Source organism: Hordeum vulgare, chromosome 3H, assembly GCF_904849725.1.
Source record: "Hordeum vulgare subsp. vulgare chromosome 3H, MorexV3_pseudomolecules_assembly, whole genome shotgun sequence".
NCBI classification, from domain to species: domain Eukaryota; kingdom Viridiplantae; phylum Streptophyta; class Magnoliopsida; order Poales; family Poaceae; genus Hordeum; species Hordeum vulgare.
In genome coordinates, this window is record NC_058520.1 from 397,560,962 (window position 1) to 397,580,632 (window position 19,671).

The 19,671-nt window shown below is 43.7% G+C and overlaps 1 protein-coding gene across 1 annotated transcript; it reads left to right on the forward strand.

Moving 5' to 3' along the window:
• Nucleotides 1-17,002: 17,002 nt before the first annotated feature.
• On the forward strand, nt 17,003-18,282 carry LOC123440040 (thioredoxin-like protein 4B). The gene is made up of 2 exons (XM_045116633.1): nt 17,003-17,137; nt 18,079-18,282. Exons 1-2 carry the CDS (start codon nt 17,003-17,005, stop codon nt 18,217-18,219), a joined length of 276 nt encoding a protein of 91 aa, XP_044972568.1. The 3' UTR covers nt 18,220-18,282.
• The last annotated feature ends 1,389 nt before the right edge of the window (nt 18,283-19,671 follow it).

The window sequence follows — 19,671 nt, forward strand, 5'->3', positions numbered from 1 at the left end:
ACTAGAGAAGCTCCCCATGATTTGTGCACTAATATGAGATTTTTGTATTTGACACAGGTGCACAAAATAGGTTCCTTGCTCCCCCAGAATTAATAGAAACACACAACGAGTGCAAGAAGATAGATGAGACAATAGGCATATCAATTGCACAAAACTAATGGTTGAGAAACATGTAAAGGAAGCAACTTAAGAATAAGCTCAACCAAAGTAATGTGTGTGAGTCATGGCAAAGCACTTGAGAAGACTTAAGATAAGGATGAGCATTGCTCATCAACATAGTCTTGATGATTATGAGATACAAAGTGCAAGACATATCATTCCCACACACACATACTAGAAAATGGGTTCACAAGCTTACTAATAAACAAAATAAGAACCAACGCTTGTGACAACCCATTGTGAAGATAGGGAGTAAGAATCTTGTCAAGAGGAGGGATACTAATTTGAAAATGGCAAAACCCTCATCAAAACAAGCATGAGGAAAAATAATATTCACGGCCAAAGAGTGCACCAAGATGTAGAAAAATAAGATACGCACTCAAAACAAATCCTTTCACGTTGCCACCAAAAACCGAAAAAGGAAATGTTGCGATGGACGTGAAAGAAAAGAGGATATCAATTAGAGATGTAACTTCTCTCATGTGACCAAGATTCTAAGTAGAAGACAATCATGATGATATATATATCCACAAAGAAGGATGTACACACGAAATGGTTACCAGAAGGAAGAACACTAGATATCCAAAAAGGGAAGTCATGAATATATCAATGAGATATTTTGCTTGGAAGCATAGCACATGGCCTAATATTTTCTTATTGTATAATATGAACTTCCAACATACGAACATCAAAGACATTCCAACTAGCAGTAAGACATCATCATTCGGATGCTTTGAGAAAGCAAACAAGTACTACGAGAACAAATCAAGAGATTCATGCCATGATGCAACCTGGAAAAGAAAAGATAGGTTGGGTCCTTTGCAAGAAAAGAATGCATGAAGTGGATACTTGTTACCGAGACAACATTGGATTGATGTAGTAGATAGTTGTTCTTTGATCATCCTAACTTGGCTCCAATAATCACATGGTCTTAACATCTTCCTTATAGGTGAGCTGAGCATCCAATGCATCTCGAGTTGTTCCTGGAACAACAAAAACAAACAAAATGGTGCCCAAACTCATTGGGAGCAAAGAGTTAGAAAACCAGCAATACATAGGACAAACTCCACACACATATGTGCATATAGATATGAATTTGAATTTCATCCACACCTTAGCCAATTTATGACAGGGTGGAGTTTCCCTTATATATTGGGTCAAAAGAGGAAAGCAAGCAAAAGAAGTTGTATATAGTAGCTAGATACGCATGCTCAAGACTCTCAAGAATCAACTCAACACAAAGTTGATAAGTCATCAAAAGACAAGGTATCAAGTGATAATAAGATACTAAAACAAAAGAACTATCATTTGAAGGATATCAATTAAAATATACATCAAGGAATGAGATATCCATTGACACATGCCAAATAGAAGGCAACAAGAAACCAATTGAAGGAAAACAAACACGAGGTATCTAGTTTCCAAGAGAGAGCTAGGTTCCAACAAACAAAGCCCTCTACAAATTTTCATGATGGCACAAAGCATCATAAGGAGCAAGACTTGCCTCCCATCAACACACACTTGATGGGGATCAAATGATTTTATGATGGGTGAATAAAGAGGGTGTTTTTTAAAGAGAATAGGATAGCTCCCCCAAGGGACGTGCATTATATAGAATTTGCATTTGAATACGAAACGCACACGATGGGATCATCACTTTCTCTATATCTATAACCACACTAGACATGTTAAAAATAGATTCATAAGAGGCAAGAAAGACAAACGAAACACAAAATCCAATGTAAAGATGATTAGCAATTCGAATTGTCAAGGACAAGAAGTATTTTTGAAATGATACTCATTGGTGGATCACAAATATATCCAAGATCATCTTTACCCATAAAACGCAAGCAAATGACACTTGTAGAGCTAACATGCCACCTAGGAACAAGATAATTTACAATATCAACATTAAGTGGTAATACGTCAAATGTACACATTTTCTAGGTTTGTAATATGCACATAGCATATTACTCCCCCATAATGTGATAAACCAATAACATTAACAAGTGGCAAATTAAAACCAACAAGAGATACTTAATGGACCATATAGAATTTGAATTTCTCATGAGTAAGACATACCACATAGACACTAGATAATCTTGAAGCATCAAAACTAAGTGGTATTCCCCATGTATACACATTTATAGGATTGTGAGATGTGCAAAGCACATCACTCCCCCACAATGGGATAGTCCATTAATCTCTCACAAGAGCCAACAAAAATACAAACAAGATGCAAATAGGCTCAATACAAGACTCACATGTACATGATGTGCAAACCAACATACACATACTCGATTACTCAAGATAAGCAAGTTGGAAGCACAACATATACAAACGCATGCAAGGTACAAAACCACAACATGCAAAGGGGAAAGCACCTAACAATGTAAACAGTTTAAGTATAAGTTACCGTAAGGAGGCACATTGGATATAAGATAGAAACTCGATAATCCAAATGACTTGGCTTGAGATAATGTGAATGATGAAGACCCCTTAATTCTTCATTATGTATCCAAGTCTCTAATGTCCTCCAAGGTCACCTATTGATCAAGTTTGAGCTTGTCGGTCCCCAACTACGTTGGGTCCTAAGAGGTTAATCACAATAGGCTTGGCAACCCAAATGGTTTTTTTCTTGACACCATTTTGAGTAACAACAAACTTGGCAAACACATTGCCAACCTTATCCTTCCCAAGGGAATATGTATCATCAATAGTGATTGGGTTGGATAAGTTACCTCTTGTGCAAGACGAAGCGACGTGACCCTTCTCACGACATAAGTAGCAACATCTACCCTTTGCTTTCTTCCCTGTTGATTTCTCACCTCGGGAGTGTTGGCTTGGGTCTTATTGGGAAGAGGCCTTCCTTCAACTTGTAGTTGAATATGTGATTGAGTTTGTGGCCGCTTCCCTTGTTGCTTGTGACTTTGAGACTTCGTCTTCAGAGGGCAAGATCTAACGTGGTGCCCTTTAACTTTGCACTTGAAGCAAATGATTTTGGCCGAATTCTTGACTTGTTCTAGGCCCCTCTTGTTCTTGTTTGAGTTTACTCCAAACTCATTTTTGTCATTCGGAGATGTTTGCTCACACAGGACGTTGTTGAGTGTGGGCATCCCTTCATGACACTGTTCCAAGTCTTTCTTCAAAGAAGTGACTTGGGCCTTGAGCTCTTTGATTTCCTCTGCACGGTTAGTAACAATGCAAGTACTAGAGGAAGTGTAAGCTTCAATGTTAGAGCAACAAGGCAAGGAAAGTAATTCATCACACGAGGTAGCAACATTATGAGTAGACGAATTACGAGGACTAGCACATGGAAATATAGTACTTTGACTAGAAGGAGTGCCATTGTCCGCATGAGGCTCGCTTGATGTTACCTTGGTGATGATAGCCTCATGAGCTAACCTTTGCACATTATGGGATGTTAGAAGATCGGCATGAGAGCTTGTGAGCATTACATGGTTTTCTTCCAACTTCCCATAATTGAAAGTTAGTAAATCAAGTTGAGCACGAAGCTCAACATTCTCCTTCAATGTTGATACTTCAAATGAGGTAAAGTTAGATGTACAAATATCATCAACAATATGAGAGGAGTAAGTAGCAAATAGAGACTTCTCATGAGTAGATTGAAGCTCCTCAAATATCTTAGAGGTTTTGACGAGCTCTCCCTTGACATTCTTGCATTCAAGGAGAAGGACCTCAAAATCCCTTTTAAGTTTATCATGAGCAACTTCAATCTCTCCTTTTGAAGATCTTAAGTCTCTACATGCTTGATGACTCTTCTCAAGTTCATGTTCAAGTTGTTCACTTTTAGCTTGTTCATGATTAAGTGAATCATTACAATTTTCAAAGTAAGCAAGAACATCTTGGAACCTTTGAAGAGCGTTATTTTTAGCTTTATGAAGAATTTTACTGATCACATAGATATTTTCAGTCAAGTCATCATCATCATCCTCATCGCAAATATCATCGTTATTGCACAGGGAAGATGATACCTCATTATTACCTCTTGCCATGAGGCACATGTGAACTGGAGGAGTTGATGACGATTCTTTTGGTGAATCAGATTCTTCATTAGTCAAAAGTACTTCATATTTCTTGATTTCCCTTAAATGATTAGTCATAGAGCAACTAGGGAGAAACAAGATATTTTGATCAAGAGGACACGAGGAAGCAGGCATATCACCACAGTCATTTGTCGAGGAATCTTTAGGTGAAATGCATGACCTATCAGCACAATAATTTCCACTATGTGTGGTGCTAGATATGCTCATGTCCATAGAGGCAATGACATTTTCATCAACATATATTTCTTCACTCACCATGTCATTACCTTGTGAGATTGAAGATGCTGAGGTGTGCAAGCAATCAGATATGGAAGTAGTGGTGGACTCTTTAAGATCGAAAAGAGTAAAGAGCTCATGCGCCAACTCCTTCATCATAATACCGTCTTCATCAAGATTGGACCCACCATATATATCTTCAAGTTTAGTCCAAACTTCATGAGCTGACTTGCAAGTCGAGATAGACTTAAACACTTCAGGACTTATGGTTCGATGAATGGCAAGAAAAGCCTCACAATCAAGATACATTTCATTAGTAGATGAAGATGCATCATCCTTTTTGTCGGCAATCCCTACAAGAACAATTCGTAAAGTATTTGGGCCCATGGACCAAAAGTGATGAAGCATACGAATTCTCCATAGGGTATAATTTGTTCCATCAAAGTCAAAGATGCCATTGTGCACTAATCCAGTAGTCGACATCGATACTCTCTAGGTCGTGAAACCTAATTAAAGAGAGACCTAGCTCTGATACCAATTGAAAAGACCTCGATGACGCCTAGAGGGGGGTGAATAGGCTATTTAAAAACTTCTTCGGATTTGGCTTGAACCTAATGCGGAAATAAACTAAGAGGGTACTTGTCAAGCACAAATCCTAAATGCACTAGGCACTGCAACGTGTATCAAAAACACGATCTACCAAGATGGACACAATATAGTTACTAACAAGCACAAGTAAGTTACACAAACTTACTTGAGCTATATCACACGACAAGTAGGTGAACAACACAAGATACTAGATCACACTATATCAACACGATGTATCAAGGGATGCAAGTATGAACGTGTGGATATAGAGGGTATGCTTGAATGATTAATCTTGTACAAGAAATGGCCAACACAATATAATGAGCACAAGCAATATGCAATGTATGTATGCTCAAATAACACAAGTAAACCACAAGGAAGGAGTTAGGGTTAAGGATAACCAAGGTCACTGAGACGAAGATGTATCCCGATGTTCACTTCCTTGGAGGGAAGCTAGTCACCGTTAGAGAGGTGGATGTTACCACGAAGGCACACCAACGCCACGAAGGCTCACCCTATTCTCCCTTTGAGATAACACCACGAAGGCGTTTCTCAACCACTAGTGGTAAGCCTTTGAGGTGGCTTCCAAACCCTCACAAACTTTTCCGGGGGAAATCACACGGATTGATTCCTCTCCGAAGAACTCCTACCGCCTAGGAGTCCCCAACCTCCAAGAGTAACAAGATCACGGGGAATGCTCAAAACTTGCTCAAATCACAAATAGCTTGGGTTGAGAGAAGGAGAGGGAGACGATCTATCTTTTGATTGGAACAACTCTCAAAGGGGCTCACAAATGCTCTTGGGATCTAAGATTTGGAGTGAGCAAATGTGTGTGAGGTCGAAATGTGTTCTTATGAGGATAAGGCTGTGTTGGGCCGCCCTCTCACGAAGTGGGAGGGGGGTATTTATAGTGGGGAGAGAAAAACAGCCGTTGGGGACACTTTAAGTCACACAGGGTCCGGACTTCCGACAGTTTCCGGAAGTCCGGGCGTCCGCGAGGGGTCGGACGTCCGAGGCCTGTAGATATCACTGAAAATACTGTGAATTGAACAGCGACCGGACGTCCGGAGAAGACCGGAAATCCGAGTTATTCGACTCAACTTCTTCTGGTGGGAGGTTCCGGATTTCCGAAAGGGGGCGGATGTCCGGGCCTCGGACGTCCGGAGGGAGCCGGAAATCCGAGTTATAGAGCTTATGTTCTTCTGATGCAGGGCTCCGGATTTCCGAAGCTGGTCGGACGTCCGGCGCTCGGATGTCCGGAGGGAGCCGGAAATCCGAGTTATAGAACTCAAGTTTCTCTAGTGCATAGTTCCGGATTTCCGAAGCTGGTCGGACGTTCGGGCCTCGCACGTCCGGAGGAGGCCGGATGTCCGGGCCTCGGACGTCCGGAGGAGTCCGGATGTCCGGGCCTCGGACGTCCGGAGGAGGCCGGATGTCCGAGGCACTGGTCCTGTTTTCTGATAATAGCAGAGCAGTGGAGATGTGGTAAGAGCAGAACAGTGGATATCTAGTTTGAGCAAGTTCATCACAAAACCTGTGATCCCCTCTTAATAGTGCGGGATCCCTAAAGACTCAAGAATTATAAAAGGGGTACCGATGATCCATACTTGAGTGTATACTTTTATTCGCTGATCATGGTGTGGTGCCACATGGTGTGGTCTCGGGCCTGCAGCGGCTGGATGCGCCGACCCAGAAAAATCTCCGGCAGGTCCGTGCCGGTGACTCCCTTACGGACGACGGCTATCAGCGCGTCGACCAAAGGCTGGATCTGGGTTCTTTCTCCCTTAGAGAGCGCAAGCTTCCTGGGAGGGCCCGGACGGTCTAAACTGAAAGGTGGCAACTCACTCGAAGCATTCGGACAAGCAATGTCCTAGCAATAGAACCAGGATGATTGCCAGTTCCTAACCGACTCGGATAGCTGGAGGAGGGATAGCTACTCTTTGTTTTCTTCTGGAAACCTAAACCCCCGCAGAGCTGGAGGATGTGAGTCTTGTCATCCGACTGGCTAAGCTTTTTAACAGTTTGGGATCTAGCAGAGAAGACATACTTAAAGAGCCCCCAGTGGGGAGGACATCCTATGAAGCACTCGCAGAGGGTGACGAATGCAGCAAGGTGAGCTATTGCGTTCGGAGGAAATTGATCGAGCTGCGCCCCGAAGTAAGTCATGATACCTCGGAAGAAAGGATGGGGAGGCAAGGAGAAGCCTCTGGCCACGTGGCTGAGCAGCAGAACGCGCTCCCCCTCCTTCGGCGCCGGATCCGTCTCGCCTTCCGGCAGCCTCCAGGACTTGTTGGCGACCATGCCGTGCTCCACCAGCTCCAGGATGCCGTTCTCCATCACCGAGGAGGGGAGGAAGTCCCCCTGGATCCAGCCCGCCGGCAGCGCCCGCTGCCGCCGCTGAGTGGGGCCCCCCTTCTTCTTCTTCTTCTGCGCCTCGAGCTTGCTGGTCTGCCCCTTCGTCATGGAGAGGGTGACGGATCCGCAGAGGAGGAGGGGAAGGAGGTGGCTTGAGGTGTGCAGAGAGATGCGGGAGGAGCGAGATTAATGGAAGGAGGATGAGCAGCGCAACAGGAAATCCCGCCGGGGAGGCTTTAATAGGCTTCCGACTGGGTCACTTGCAGGTAGGCCCAGGATCTTATCCCCCAACCGGCTGCTGCAAGATTAGTGGAGAAGATAACGGCGCGGTAATCGAGGAGGCAAAACCTACTCGATGGCGATGTCGTCATCCCCGCTGAGCGCGCGGCAACCGAAATTTGAGGATCCCGGAAAATACGGCGCTGCCAGTTTGACCAGTCACGTCGAAAGATTCCGCGGAAGCACTCGGTCCCTGACGGTTTGTTTCACTGGCATATTCACTCGGATCACTGGCTGAAAGGATAAAATGGATCGAGGCAAACAACGCTAAAGTCATCTCGATACCAGTCGGTTCCAAACTCCAGACATCACTTCATCGTTCCAAGCCCGATCAATTCGGGGACTAATGATGCGGTTATAGTCCCAGGGTAGGGTCATAGGTCTGCCCTATAGGTCCTACCCAAGGACTACCCTTCATAGAAGACAAGGCCCTTAGACAGTTCCGACTGAATTAAGGACGCCCCATCATCTAGTCGGCGACGATCCACTCGGAGCATATTTAACGTACCGACTGGAATCCACTCTGTACATCGTAGCCTTCCAGGAGGGCAACGGTCATACGTTTTCATACACCATTATTAGCATTTAAAGCTTACGTTACCTGTAGTGGTCTTATTGACCATCAACACTTGATGCTCTTTCCAGAGTTCTGACTCTGCGACTATCAGCATCCCGAATAACTCGTCGGCTGACTTGTTCATCCCTTGCATGTTATAGTTCAACACAAAGCTCTTATAGCTAGGTGGCAGTGATTCAAGAATTCTGTCAGTGATAGCTTCTTGCGGGAGTTCATTACCCAGCTCAGCTAGACGGTTTGAGTACCCACACATTTTAAGCACATGTTCACTGACAGACGAATTCTCCTCCATCTTGCAAGCATAGAATTTATCAGAGGTCTCATACCTCACGACCCAGGCGTTCTTCTGAAAGATAAACTTCAACTCCTGGAACATTTCAAATGCTCCATGACACTCAAAGCGACGTTGAAGTCCCGGTTCTAAGCCATACAAGACTGCACATTGAACTACTGAGTAGTCCTCCTTACGTGTTAACCAGGCGTTCTTAACACCTTGGTCAGCCGTAGCGGGTGGTTCATCTCCTAGCGCAGAATTAAGGACATAATCCTTCTTCCCAGCTTGCATGAGCAATTTAAGATTACGAACCCAGTCTACAAAGTTGCTTCCATCATCTTTCAACTTAGCTTTCTCTAGGAACGTATTAAAATTCAGGGTGACTGTTGCGTGAGCCATTGATCTACAACACAAATATTGCAAAGTGGACTTAGACTATGTTTAAGATAATTTAGAGTTTAACTAATCAAATTACTGATAAACTACCACTCAAAAAGTACATCTCTCTAGTCATTTGAGTGGTACATGATCCAAATTCACTAACTCAAGTCCGATCATCACGTGAGTTAGAATAGTTTCAGTGGTAAGCATCTCTATGCTAATCATATTAACTATACAATTCATGCTCGACCTTTCGGTATCATGTGTTCCGAGGCCATGTCTGCACATGCTAGGCTCGTCAAGTTTAACCCGAGTGTTCCGCGTGTGCAACTATTTTGCACCCGTTGTATGTGAACATTGAGTCTATCACACCCGATCATCATGTGGTGTCTCGAAACAATGAACTGTCGCAATGGTGCACAGTCGGGGAGAACACAATTTCATCTTGAAATTTTTAGTCAGAGATCACCTTATAATGTTATCGTCGTTCTAAGCAAAATAAGGTGCATAAAAGGATTAACATCACATGCAATTCATAAGTGACATGATATGGTCATCATCTTGTGCTTCTTGATCTCCATCACCAAAGCACCGGCATGATCTTCTTGTTAGCGGCGCCACACCATGATCTCCATCATCATGATCTCCATCAACGTGTCGCCATCGAGGTTGTCGTGCTATATATGCTATTACTACTAAGGCTACGACCTAGCAATATAGTAAATGCATCTGCAAACACAAACGTTAGTTTAAAGACAACCCTATGGCTCCTGCCGGTTGTCGTAGCATCAACGTGCAAATCGATTTTAACTACTACTACTACAGGATCATCTCATACATCCAATATATCACATCACATCATTGGACATATCATATCACAAGCATACCCTGCAAAAACAAGTTAGACGTCCTCTAATTTGTTGTTGCATGTTTTACGTGGCTGATATGGGTATCTAGTATGATCGCATCTTACTTACACAAAAACCACAATGAAGATGTGAAAATTGCTATCTAACCTCTCTCCAAGAACCGCCTTGGTCAAAACCAATTCAACTAAGGTTGAAGAAACCGACACCCACCAGTCATCTTTATGCAACGAGGTTGCATGTTAGTCGATGAAACCAGTCTCTCGTAAGCGTACGAGTAATGTCAGTCCGGGCCGCTTTAATCCACCAATACCGTCGAATCGAGAAATGACTAAGGAGGGCAGCAAATCGAACATCAACATCCACAAAACCTTTTGTGTTCTACTCAATATAACATCTACTCATGAACCTAGCTCATGATGCCACTGTTGGGGAACGTTTGCATGGGAAACAAAAAAATTCCTACGCACACGAAGACCTATCATGGTGATGTCCATCTACGAGAGGAGATTAGATCTACATACCCTAGTAGATCGCTAAGCGGGAAGCGTTCAAGAAACGCGGTTGATGTAGTGGTATAGTTTCAGTTGGAATTATGCCCTAGAGGCAATGATAAAAAGGTTATTATTATAATTCCTGTATCAAGATAATCGTTTGTTATCCATGCTATAATTGTATTGAATGAAGACTTAGATACATGTGTGGATACAAAGACAAAACACTGTCCCTAGCAAGCCTCTAGTTGGCTAGCTAATTTATCAAGGATAGTCAGGGTCTTCTCACTATGTGCAAGGTGTTGTTGCTTGATAACTGGATCACATCATTGAGTGAATCATGTGATGGACTAGACCCAAACTAATGAACATAGCATGTTGATCGTGTCATTTTGTTGCTACTGTTTTCTGCGGGTCAAGTATTTATTCCTATGACCATGAGATCATTTAACTCACTCGCACCGGAGGAATGCCTTGTCACACCGTGTTTTTCACCACAAGTATTTTATGTTGCAAAAATCAGAGCTTGTTAAAACTTTTTCAAATAATGTTGTGAGTGCAATGTGAACCCTTGTATGGGTGAATGCTTGCTAGTTTGATGACTCAAACCCATGAAAACTTATTATTTTGCTCTCTTCAAAAAACCTTTTTTCCTTTATATCAAGATCACCTTCACCATGTTGGGATACACTACTAGCTCATGAAGCCAAGTGGCACTTCCAACCAAAGTTGGTGGTCTGATCCAAATATTATTTTCATTCATTAAAAACATTAATTGGTGATTTAAAATATTATTTTCCTATTTTATATCTATGTCTATTTCTAAGGCCAGTAATGATATTCTCACAAGGAAAATTGCTTTCCTACCTTAGAAAATTCTGAGTAAATTCATGGAAGCTCAGAAGGACATATATTTTCCATATATAAGATTTTCAACCCTATTTTATATTAATATTATTTGAGTAAAACCCTGAAAACCATTTCTGTCTGTTTTAGCTTTTTGAGATGTTTCCAAAGGAAATTATCTCAGTAAATTCCCATAAAATTTCAGGAGCCCTCCCAAGCCATATTAGGTGCTCACCTAAAATATCACCTTGATCCAAGGTGGGGAAGTGCACCTAATGAGCCCAAAACCCTCTCTGTCCATAGAAGAGTTGGAACAACTCTACATTGCAAAGTTTCTCCAATGGAGCTGAAACTTTGCACAGGTGTTTGACACCCCAAATGAGGACTCCACGCCAAAAATGGGATTTGTGAGACTCCGTTTGGCCACACTTCCTTTGTAGAGGACAGTATTGGTCATTTTGAGGCATTTTCAAGTTTACAAAGCCAAACTGGTTCAATGGAGCTCAAATTTGGTGAAACCCCATGTTTTTACCCCAAGACCAAACCTGTTAAGTTTCATTTCCAGTGGTGGAGTGGAAGCACCCCAAGTCACTGTCGAACACCTACTCACAGGAAGGTAAAAACCCTCCTAGCCACTATTTTACCCAATGGCAAGGCCCCAAACTTGGTGGGTTAGAGCCCCAGAACACCCTGAGCACCGAGTCAATCATCCCCTCCCCAACTCCAAGCACAAGTGACAAGAACTCCAATTTGAGCCGCAGGGCAGTACTCGCAACACTAGTGTTCCTTGCTCCCTTGACCAGCTCGAGCTCCCACTAAACCGCAACGGCTAGACACACTCCCAGCAACACTCAGGACATGGAGGACACGTCCCAAGTGCCCCAGAGCGAGCCAGCATGCCGTGGCATGCCAAAACTGCGCTCTGGGCGCGCTGCAGAGAACCTCCCGCAATGGGACGACGCCCCGGCCGGTCCCAACCTCCCCAGTTATGTCCAAACGCTCCCTCGACAACCATTCAGTGCAAAGCTACCCCCAGGGACCCTCTCCCCTCGCGCAAGAGCTCAGGCGATGCGTGCCCGTGCGCGCCCGACGCGGCCGAGCATGCACGGTCGCTGCGGCTCGACCCCACTCGCTTTCCCTCTGCGGCCGATGCACCAGGAGGTCCTAAACCACGTCCCGAACCCGTGGTTTCGCGGCCAGCACCTCACTTTGCTCGCACGCGCGCCACGGGAGTCACCGGCGCGCCCGAGTCGGGTCACCGTCGCTGGCCTATAAATAGGTCCCCACGGCACCCCAGCACCCTCCAAGCAGCATCAACACAACCAGTAGACACCCCCTAGCCACCCAATCGAGCTCGCAGAGCCCCGGTGCTCGAGATCGACTGAGGCCCCTCCGCCTCGGAGCTCCGGTCGATCTCCGGCTACACGTCTGCCCGACCTCCCATTACACTCCCCTTGACACCAGGAACATTTCCCCCAACTTTCCCGAGCGAATCCGTGCTCCTAGCCACTAGTTCAACACCAACCGGAAACCCTTCCGCCACGGTCACCTCGTCATCGGCGACCCAGACCACCTCCGGTGACGTCCCGACCAAGAGCAGGTAGGCGGAGGCACGAGGGACCCGTTCCCGCTCCTAGATTGGCCTGAGGACAACGGCAGCCTCGTCGGCGTCCGTCTCTACCTCTCTGGCTAGAGGTAGGAGAAGGACCCGACAGGTGGAACCCACCTGTCGGTATCCTGGGGCAGCCAGCGCGCGCAGCCGCTGACGCTGACACCAGGGGCCCGCAGGTCAGGTTTGAACCTGGCCCGCGCGCGCCTGGTGGCCAGGCCTGCTGGCTGGGCCGGCTGGATCTGTTCCCCCTGGCCTTTTCCTTTTATTTTAATCCAGTAACTTAAATGATTTTTATAAAAATATTTAGCCAGTAAAAAATATGATTCTTCCACCAGTAATTTTCTAAAAATGTGTAGTATTTGATTCTGTAGTGTTTGACATTTATCAAGAACAGAAACTATTTTAGTATAATAAAATGATATTAAAAAGCACTTGTTTGCTTCTGTTTGCTTTTAAATAAATATGCTTAGCTAATAAAAACTATAGGAAACATTTTCCAGATGATAAACTGAATTTATTCAAACTTTGCAACATTTTTAAAGACACCTTGTGACCTGTTTTAGTGAGAGCTATTATTTATTTATTTCTTTCTCGACGGTAAGTTACCGAGTGATGGAGGATCCGGAGCGGAAGACCTCGAAGACCCCGGATACCTAGCTGACCAAGGCAAGCAGCCTTTGACCATGACTTGAGCATATGAAATGATGCATGCTAGAATAGAAAGTACTTTTCCCGTTGCATGTGATCACAGTGCCGGTTCATCATTGATGTGATGGTACCGAAGGCTTCTTTGAAGCACTTGCATGGTAGTAATGTTATTCACATGGATCCTCGGAGCACAAACATGATGAGCTGACCCTACTATCCATGAGGATCATGCAACTCTAATGTTGATTAGTAAAGTTATAAGATCAATGCATTGAGCTTGACCCTACCCCGTGAGGGTCATGTTATACCATGTTGACAAGTAAAGATAGAGCATATTATCACAAGCATGATGATGAGTTAAATAAAGAGTTTATGAAAACCCCGTCGGGTGCCACTAATGCCCGAGGGTGATAATGAGTTGGTGATCACTTTTGGTGAAGTGATGCACCGGTGTTTTTGTGTGAGTATGGTTCCGGAAATGGGATTAGATTTATGATGTGTCGACCGTCCCAACCTTACCAGTACGACCACGATACCCCTTTATGGGACGGGGCTTTGTTGATTACTCTGGTCGGTACTAGCAAAGAGACACATTACTAGTGCCGGGAGTGATCGGTGTCACTCTCGTGATGGGGTCATGCCAGGTAGGACGACTATGCCATTATTATGAGTTCCAGGCACACCGTTGGTCCCTGCATGGTTGATACAGTCCAGAGTCGGTGCTCATAAGACGTACAACATGTGGGATGGGTACCAATCGAGTGGACCTCTTTGTCTAGTATCGTCAGGGGAAAGATGATGATCGGGTAGTTACCTCGGGTATATGTGATATACCGCGAGTCGTGGATGACACGGAAGTTTCCCGTTTCTCGTGGGTACAGCGTACTACCTTTGCAGAGTGTCAAACTATTCGAATAGCCGTGTCCACAGTTAAGGACAATTGGGTGGTGCTGCTTAAACTACGTCCAGCGTTTCCGCATAAACCAAAAGTGTGTGTGAGTGGTGTTAAAAAGGTGTTGTTATAATCATGATAGAATATGACCAAGTTCGGTGACTTGGCATATAGGGTAAACCCGGATGGTTTAGCCCTCATTAATACATTGAGGTTATGACAAGTCCGATGACTTGGCGTTTAAGGTGAACCCGGTGTGTTCAACCCTTAGCAGATATGATGATATCTGTAACCTGTTCTTCAAGAGTAATTCTTTAACCTGTTGCATATACCTGATCATTCCACCAAATTGCATTCCACTAAAGATGCATGTTACTGTTATTTTTCACTATAAATGTTCATATCATGGGCTGTTTGCGAGTACATTCAAAGTACTCATTGGCTTGCCACTGGTTATATTATTGACCAGGCATGGAAGGACCGGAGTTTGGCGATGAGTACGCCGTCGGAGACGAACCTGCGATCTAGGACGCTTCCAAGTCAGAATGCCTGTCGGTGTAGGCTTCATGGCATGCGCACCGCTTAGCTCTTACGAGTTTCCGCTACTCGATGTATCTGTTTAATTTGGCCTTAGGCCTCGCTCTTGAACCCGACCTTCTGGTCGTTTGATGTACACTACAAGAAATATGCTCATACTTGACGTTTTTTAAAATGTCGTTGATGAATTCGTCATAAATCTATGACAATTTCATCCGAGATCATCGTAAACCGTTTGAGGGGATCAAATCTACATATAAATTACGACGACGTGAGTCAAAAACGTCGTAACCGCATAAGATGAGATCGTCATAACTTTTACGACGATTATCAAAATATCGTAACATGTTCTAATTATGTTGACATGTCACTCGTGGGTCCATTCTATCTCACCTCATCCTAGTTTGTGAAGCAACCTACTATTCTGTCACTCCAAAAATTCTTGAAAAATTCTCATAAATACTTTGGATCATATATTCCTCAAATATGTGAAAACCCTTCCTTCCATAGTTCAAAAATAATTCAGCAATATTCATTTTCCTATCCTGTTCAGAATAGTACTTTGTGAAGGAAGTGCTATTTCTATTTCTTTGATTACCCTCATATTTTTTGGGCACTCTTTCCTATCCAAATCATTGCCTCATGAAAACTTTCGTAACGATTTGCCTAGTAAGTCTTTCTCGGCAAATTTCCAAAGTTTGTGTTCAGCTAACAACTTTGTGAAGGAAGTACTAGATAGGAATATCCTTATGAGTTGAATTTTTTCCACATCTTCTATGTGCCCAAAACATAGCTCTCCACAAAATTTTAGCCCCATCTAATAATCCATGTGAGCACATCATCCAATCTTTGTTTCTAGTAAAACTTTAGCCTTAAGCAACATTGTGTGCCATTCCAATATGCACCCTTGTGCATAATATTAGATCATTTGAACAAAATATGAGCTAGAAAGGTCGCAAATGCATAGAACTCGGTGATCATACATAAAATGTGGTCTAAGTTGAGTGAAAATTTCAGTGATGCCCTTTTGCGCAATATTTTTGATAGCTGGTTCACAAAATCTACTTATTTTTAGCACTTAGAAACTAGTATTTTTAATCATAGATGTTTCCAACCAATGATAACTCTTCCCATGGATTACCCCACTATATCCAATCTAAGCCGTCCACACTCGATGGAGGGCTCGGTGGAGGTCGGCGTGACATCCTCAACTATTGCCATAGTAACCTATGTAATTAAGCTACAGTAATTCCACGCTAATGTTGCCACGTCACCGTGATTTCTATTGTTGATCTCGCGTTAGTTCAAACGGTTCAAATTTGAATTTAAAAATAAAATCAAGCGATAAAAGTTTTGGAATATCAAAATAAAAATGTTCGGGTGTGTCGGATATTACCTAAGAGAATTGTCCTTTTGAAATTATTAATTTTAAGGGGTTTTATTGCGCTAAAATAAAATAAAACTAAAGCTGTTAAATAATGAAATAAAAAAAGAAACAAATAATAAAAAGACGGAAAGAAACCCCCTTATCCAAACTGGGCCGACCCCAGCTAGCCCACCTAACGGGGTGTATTTAACCTCCATCTAACCCTAAATCGAGCCAAAGCCTCATTCCCACTCCACCCCACGCCGCCACCCCATCCACGAGTCCCACGGCGCCCCTTCTCCCCCTCGTCCCGTGTCCCCATCGCCCCCCCCCTCGCTCTCTCTCCCACGACGCCACCGCCGACCGCGCCGGCCCTCCCTCCCCTCGCTCACCTCACCCCGTCGCCGCAACCCCCCCCCCCAACCGGAGCGCCCCTGCGGGTCTCGGGCATGCAGGTGAGGAGGGAGTCGCTGCGGCAGGGTGCGGCGCTGGACGAGATGAGGCGGCGGCTCGAGCAGCGGCGGGCGCGCGCGGACGGCCTCGCCATCGCCAGGAGGAGGGCCGTCGGGGGCGTCGACCGGCACAAGGAGCAGATGCAGGCGCAAATCGAGCGGGTGCTGCCGCTCTCCACGGCCCTCGCCGTCGCGCACCGACAGGTGCAGGTACCTGACCGTTTCTCCCTCCTCTCCACACGAGATCGATCGGAACGCGTTGGGTATTGTGGTTGGCTGCGTTCGGTCCGATACCTTATCTGAAATGCACCTCAAAAAATTGGTGGGGGGAATCCGTTGATTCCTTCCTTCCTTGCAGGTTGCAGCAGTCCGGTGAGGGGAGAGAGGGGCGAGATGGGGTCGGTGGTTCTGACGATGCTGCGGCGGAAGCGGGAGGTCGACGCCGCCATCCGCGACACCCTCGGCAAGGTCCTTGTCCTCCGATTCGGCCGCGCCTCCCACTCCGCGTGCCTCCAGCTCGACGACGTCGTAAGTACGTAGCACATCGTCGTCGCCCGCGGCTCGCCATGTCTCTCCCTTCTCTTCTCCCCGTAGCTACCTTCTAATTCCACCGGTTCTGGTCAAGTGGATCCATGAATCCTCCATTCGGGGTTCCTTATTTTCTTGTGCGCCGATGTGACAGGAATTTGATAGTAGCTGTGAACAGTTGGTTCAGTCTGATTACGTTCTTGAAGGGTCTTGTTATGCGCATTAGTTTGTCTTGCCATTTTGGCAGGTACTGCCCTGATTAGGTGTTGATTTCTACACTGTTAATTAAGTTGTAAGGTTTATTATGGAGAAGAAATTGTTCCCACGTGATAACATGGGCCTGATGGAGCTATGTGTTAATACCTTGTCTGAAGTTGATTTCAACTTTTTACTTTCAGATTGTAGCGAGGTAGTCATTTCCTTTACTATTAAGAGTGATTGCACTGTTGTCTGTTCACAAATACTCAGTAGTATAATTTTCCCTGTGGGAATGAGATGACAAGCCTGGTTTCTATATCATGTAGTTCTCAAAACAACTAAGGGCTAATGCGATTACAAACTTGGTCGCCTTGAGCAGGGTAGAGTTAAGAGGCAGAACCTGATATTCAAATGATTTAACCTTAAACTGGATTACTGGGTACTGTATATTCTAAGCAGAATCTGCCAATCATGGTAAAAACTAGACTGTTAATACACATGTCTTACAGTGACGTGACATGAACAAAAGAGGAGCAAAGTAAAAGAATGTTTGGACACCTCTAGGTGATCCTGCCTTAACTCCTGGTGGCTTCCACCTCATTCGTTTGATAGGATTGTTTGTAAATAATTGAACTTATTGATGGCAAGCTTTTCATTCACGTCCTTCTGTGCATCAAATTTTATGAATTCTGTAATGTGTATGCTATTTTATTTATTTTATCATGTTCTTGTTGTTTCAATAGCTCGCAAAATCTTCTTGGGACATATCCAAATTTGCAAGGGTAGCATTGGTTGACATGGATTCTGAGGAGATTCAAGTGTATGTTGACTATTTTGATATCACGTTGAGGCCGAGGTTCTGCCTGAAACGGCATTATATGTGATATGACATGTTAATTTTTTAGTTCACTCTTTTGCATAAACGGTAGCTTATCTGTGCTTCCTTTTATGCATTGGAGGTATACACGAAAGGTGCTATTGTTTGTTAACTGACTGTTGTTTGTACACTGAAAACTGCTAGTTGCCTTGGTTGAAAAACTACTACTGTTTGTTAATTGACTGGAAAACTGCTATTGTTTGAACATAGTGTGCAGCTTGAATATCTCATTAGTAAAAAAGCTTCCACACTCCGTTGTTTGTACAATGGTAAACTGCTTGTTCACTTACTAAAAAAATGGTAATCACTAGCAATCGTACAAAGTGATGTTGTTTGTACTTTTTTGGTGTTCATATTGTTAAATGTCTGGAAAAATGCTATTTGTATTTTCTAATGATTGAAAACAGGTTGAAAAATTGCACTTTGCACCTGATAAATAATTAATTTTTACATAGTTAGTCCTATTGAATAAGAAAAGGAGGAACCAGGGGTTGGTTATGCATGTCAATTTACAATTCTAGTTATGAGTGTAGTATGTGTAGTGGGGACTAGTGGAATTAAAACAACGTCGTAAGGGCTCTCGGAAAGAACTTTAGTCTCCCAGCCTCCGAGCATGACCAAGGTGAACAGAAAGAGTGAACTATACAACTCCATTTCTGGTAAATGACAAGCACATATGGCTATCTCATTTCACCAGATTTTCTCTAAATGTTAAGGAATAACATTGGAAGAGTTGGTATTCTGAAGCTAGTAGTTTGTTGTTCTCATGCAATGAATCTGTAAAGTGAAAATCCAAAATCCAACACATCAGTTTATTTAGTCTCATATTTATTTTGGAACAAAGGGAGTAGCAGTGAGCCTAGTTGTGACAAGTTACTGAATATTGTACCACATAGTTCCGCCACTTGGTATTGTATCATTTCACTGTCTATAGTTTCGAGTCTTCTGTTTAGAGATATGTGTTCTCTTTTCCAGTTTCATTATTTATGTAAACTGAAATCCATTTTAATTATTTACAGACCCTTTGTTCCTAGACATTCATCTTGACACATGTGTGGGCATATTGACATTGCATGATTATTGATGATTTATCCACTTATTTGTGTTTCCATATGCATGTTAATCTGCTAAAGTTATCTGGAGATTTTGGTTGATATCTTAAAATCTCGTTTGTTTATTCAGGTCCCATGAACATATGTCTGCACTGCTTCTGGACATCATTGTTGACAAACACGCAATAGATATTGAACCTGACTATCTGAAAGCTATCAAGGTAAATTGCATCTCACTGTAGGAACTTGTGGTGGCACATGCTTCGTTCATGTTCCAATTTTGAAACAATTTTACTTATTGGTTATATAGAATTATGATTTGCATCTGTCATCTCTAGGGAGAACTGTTATAAAAAATGAAATAAATAACCTGGAGCAGTCGGGCATAAGTTTATCTGTAGGGAGAA

Coding starts and splice junctions, on each gene's coding strand:
- LOC123440040 (XM_045116633.1), top strand. CDS start 17,003: ATGGGGTCGGTGGTTCTGACGATGCTGCGGCGGAAGCGGGAGGTCGAC. Junction 17,138..18,078: donor GCCTCCAGCTCGACGACGTC/GTAAGTACGTAG, acceptor TTGTTTCAATAG/CTCGCAAAATCTTCTTGGGA.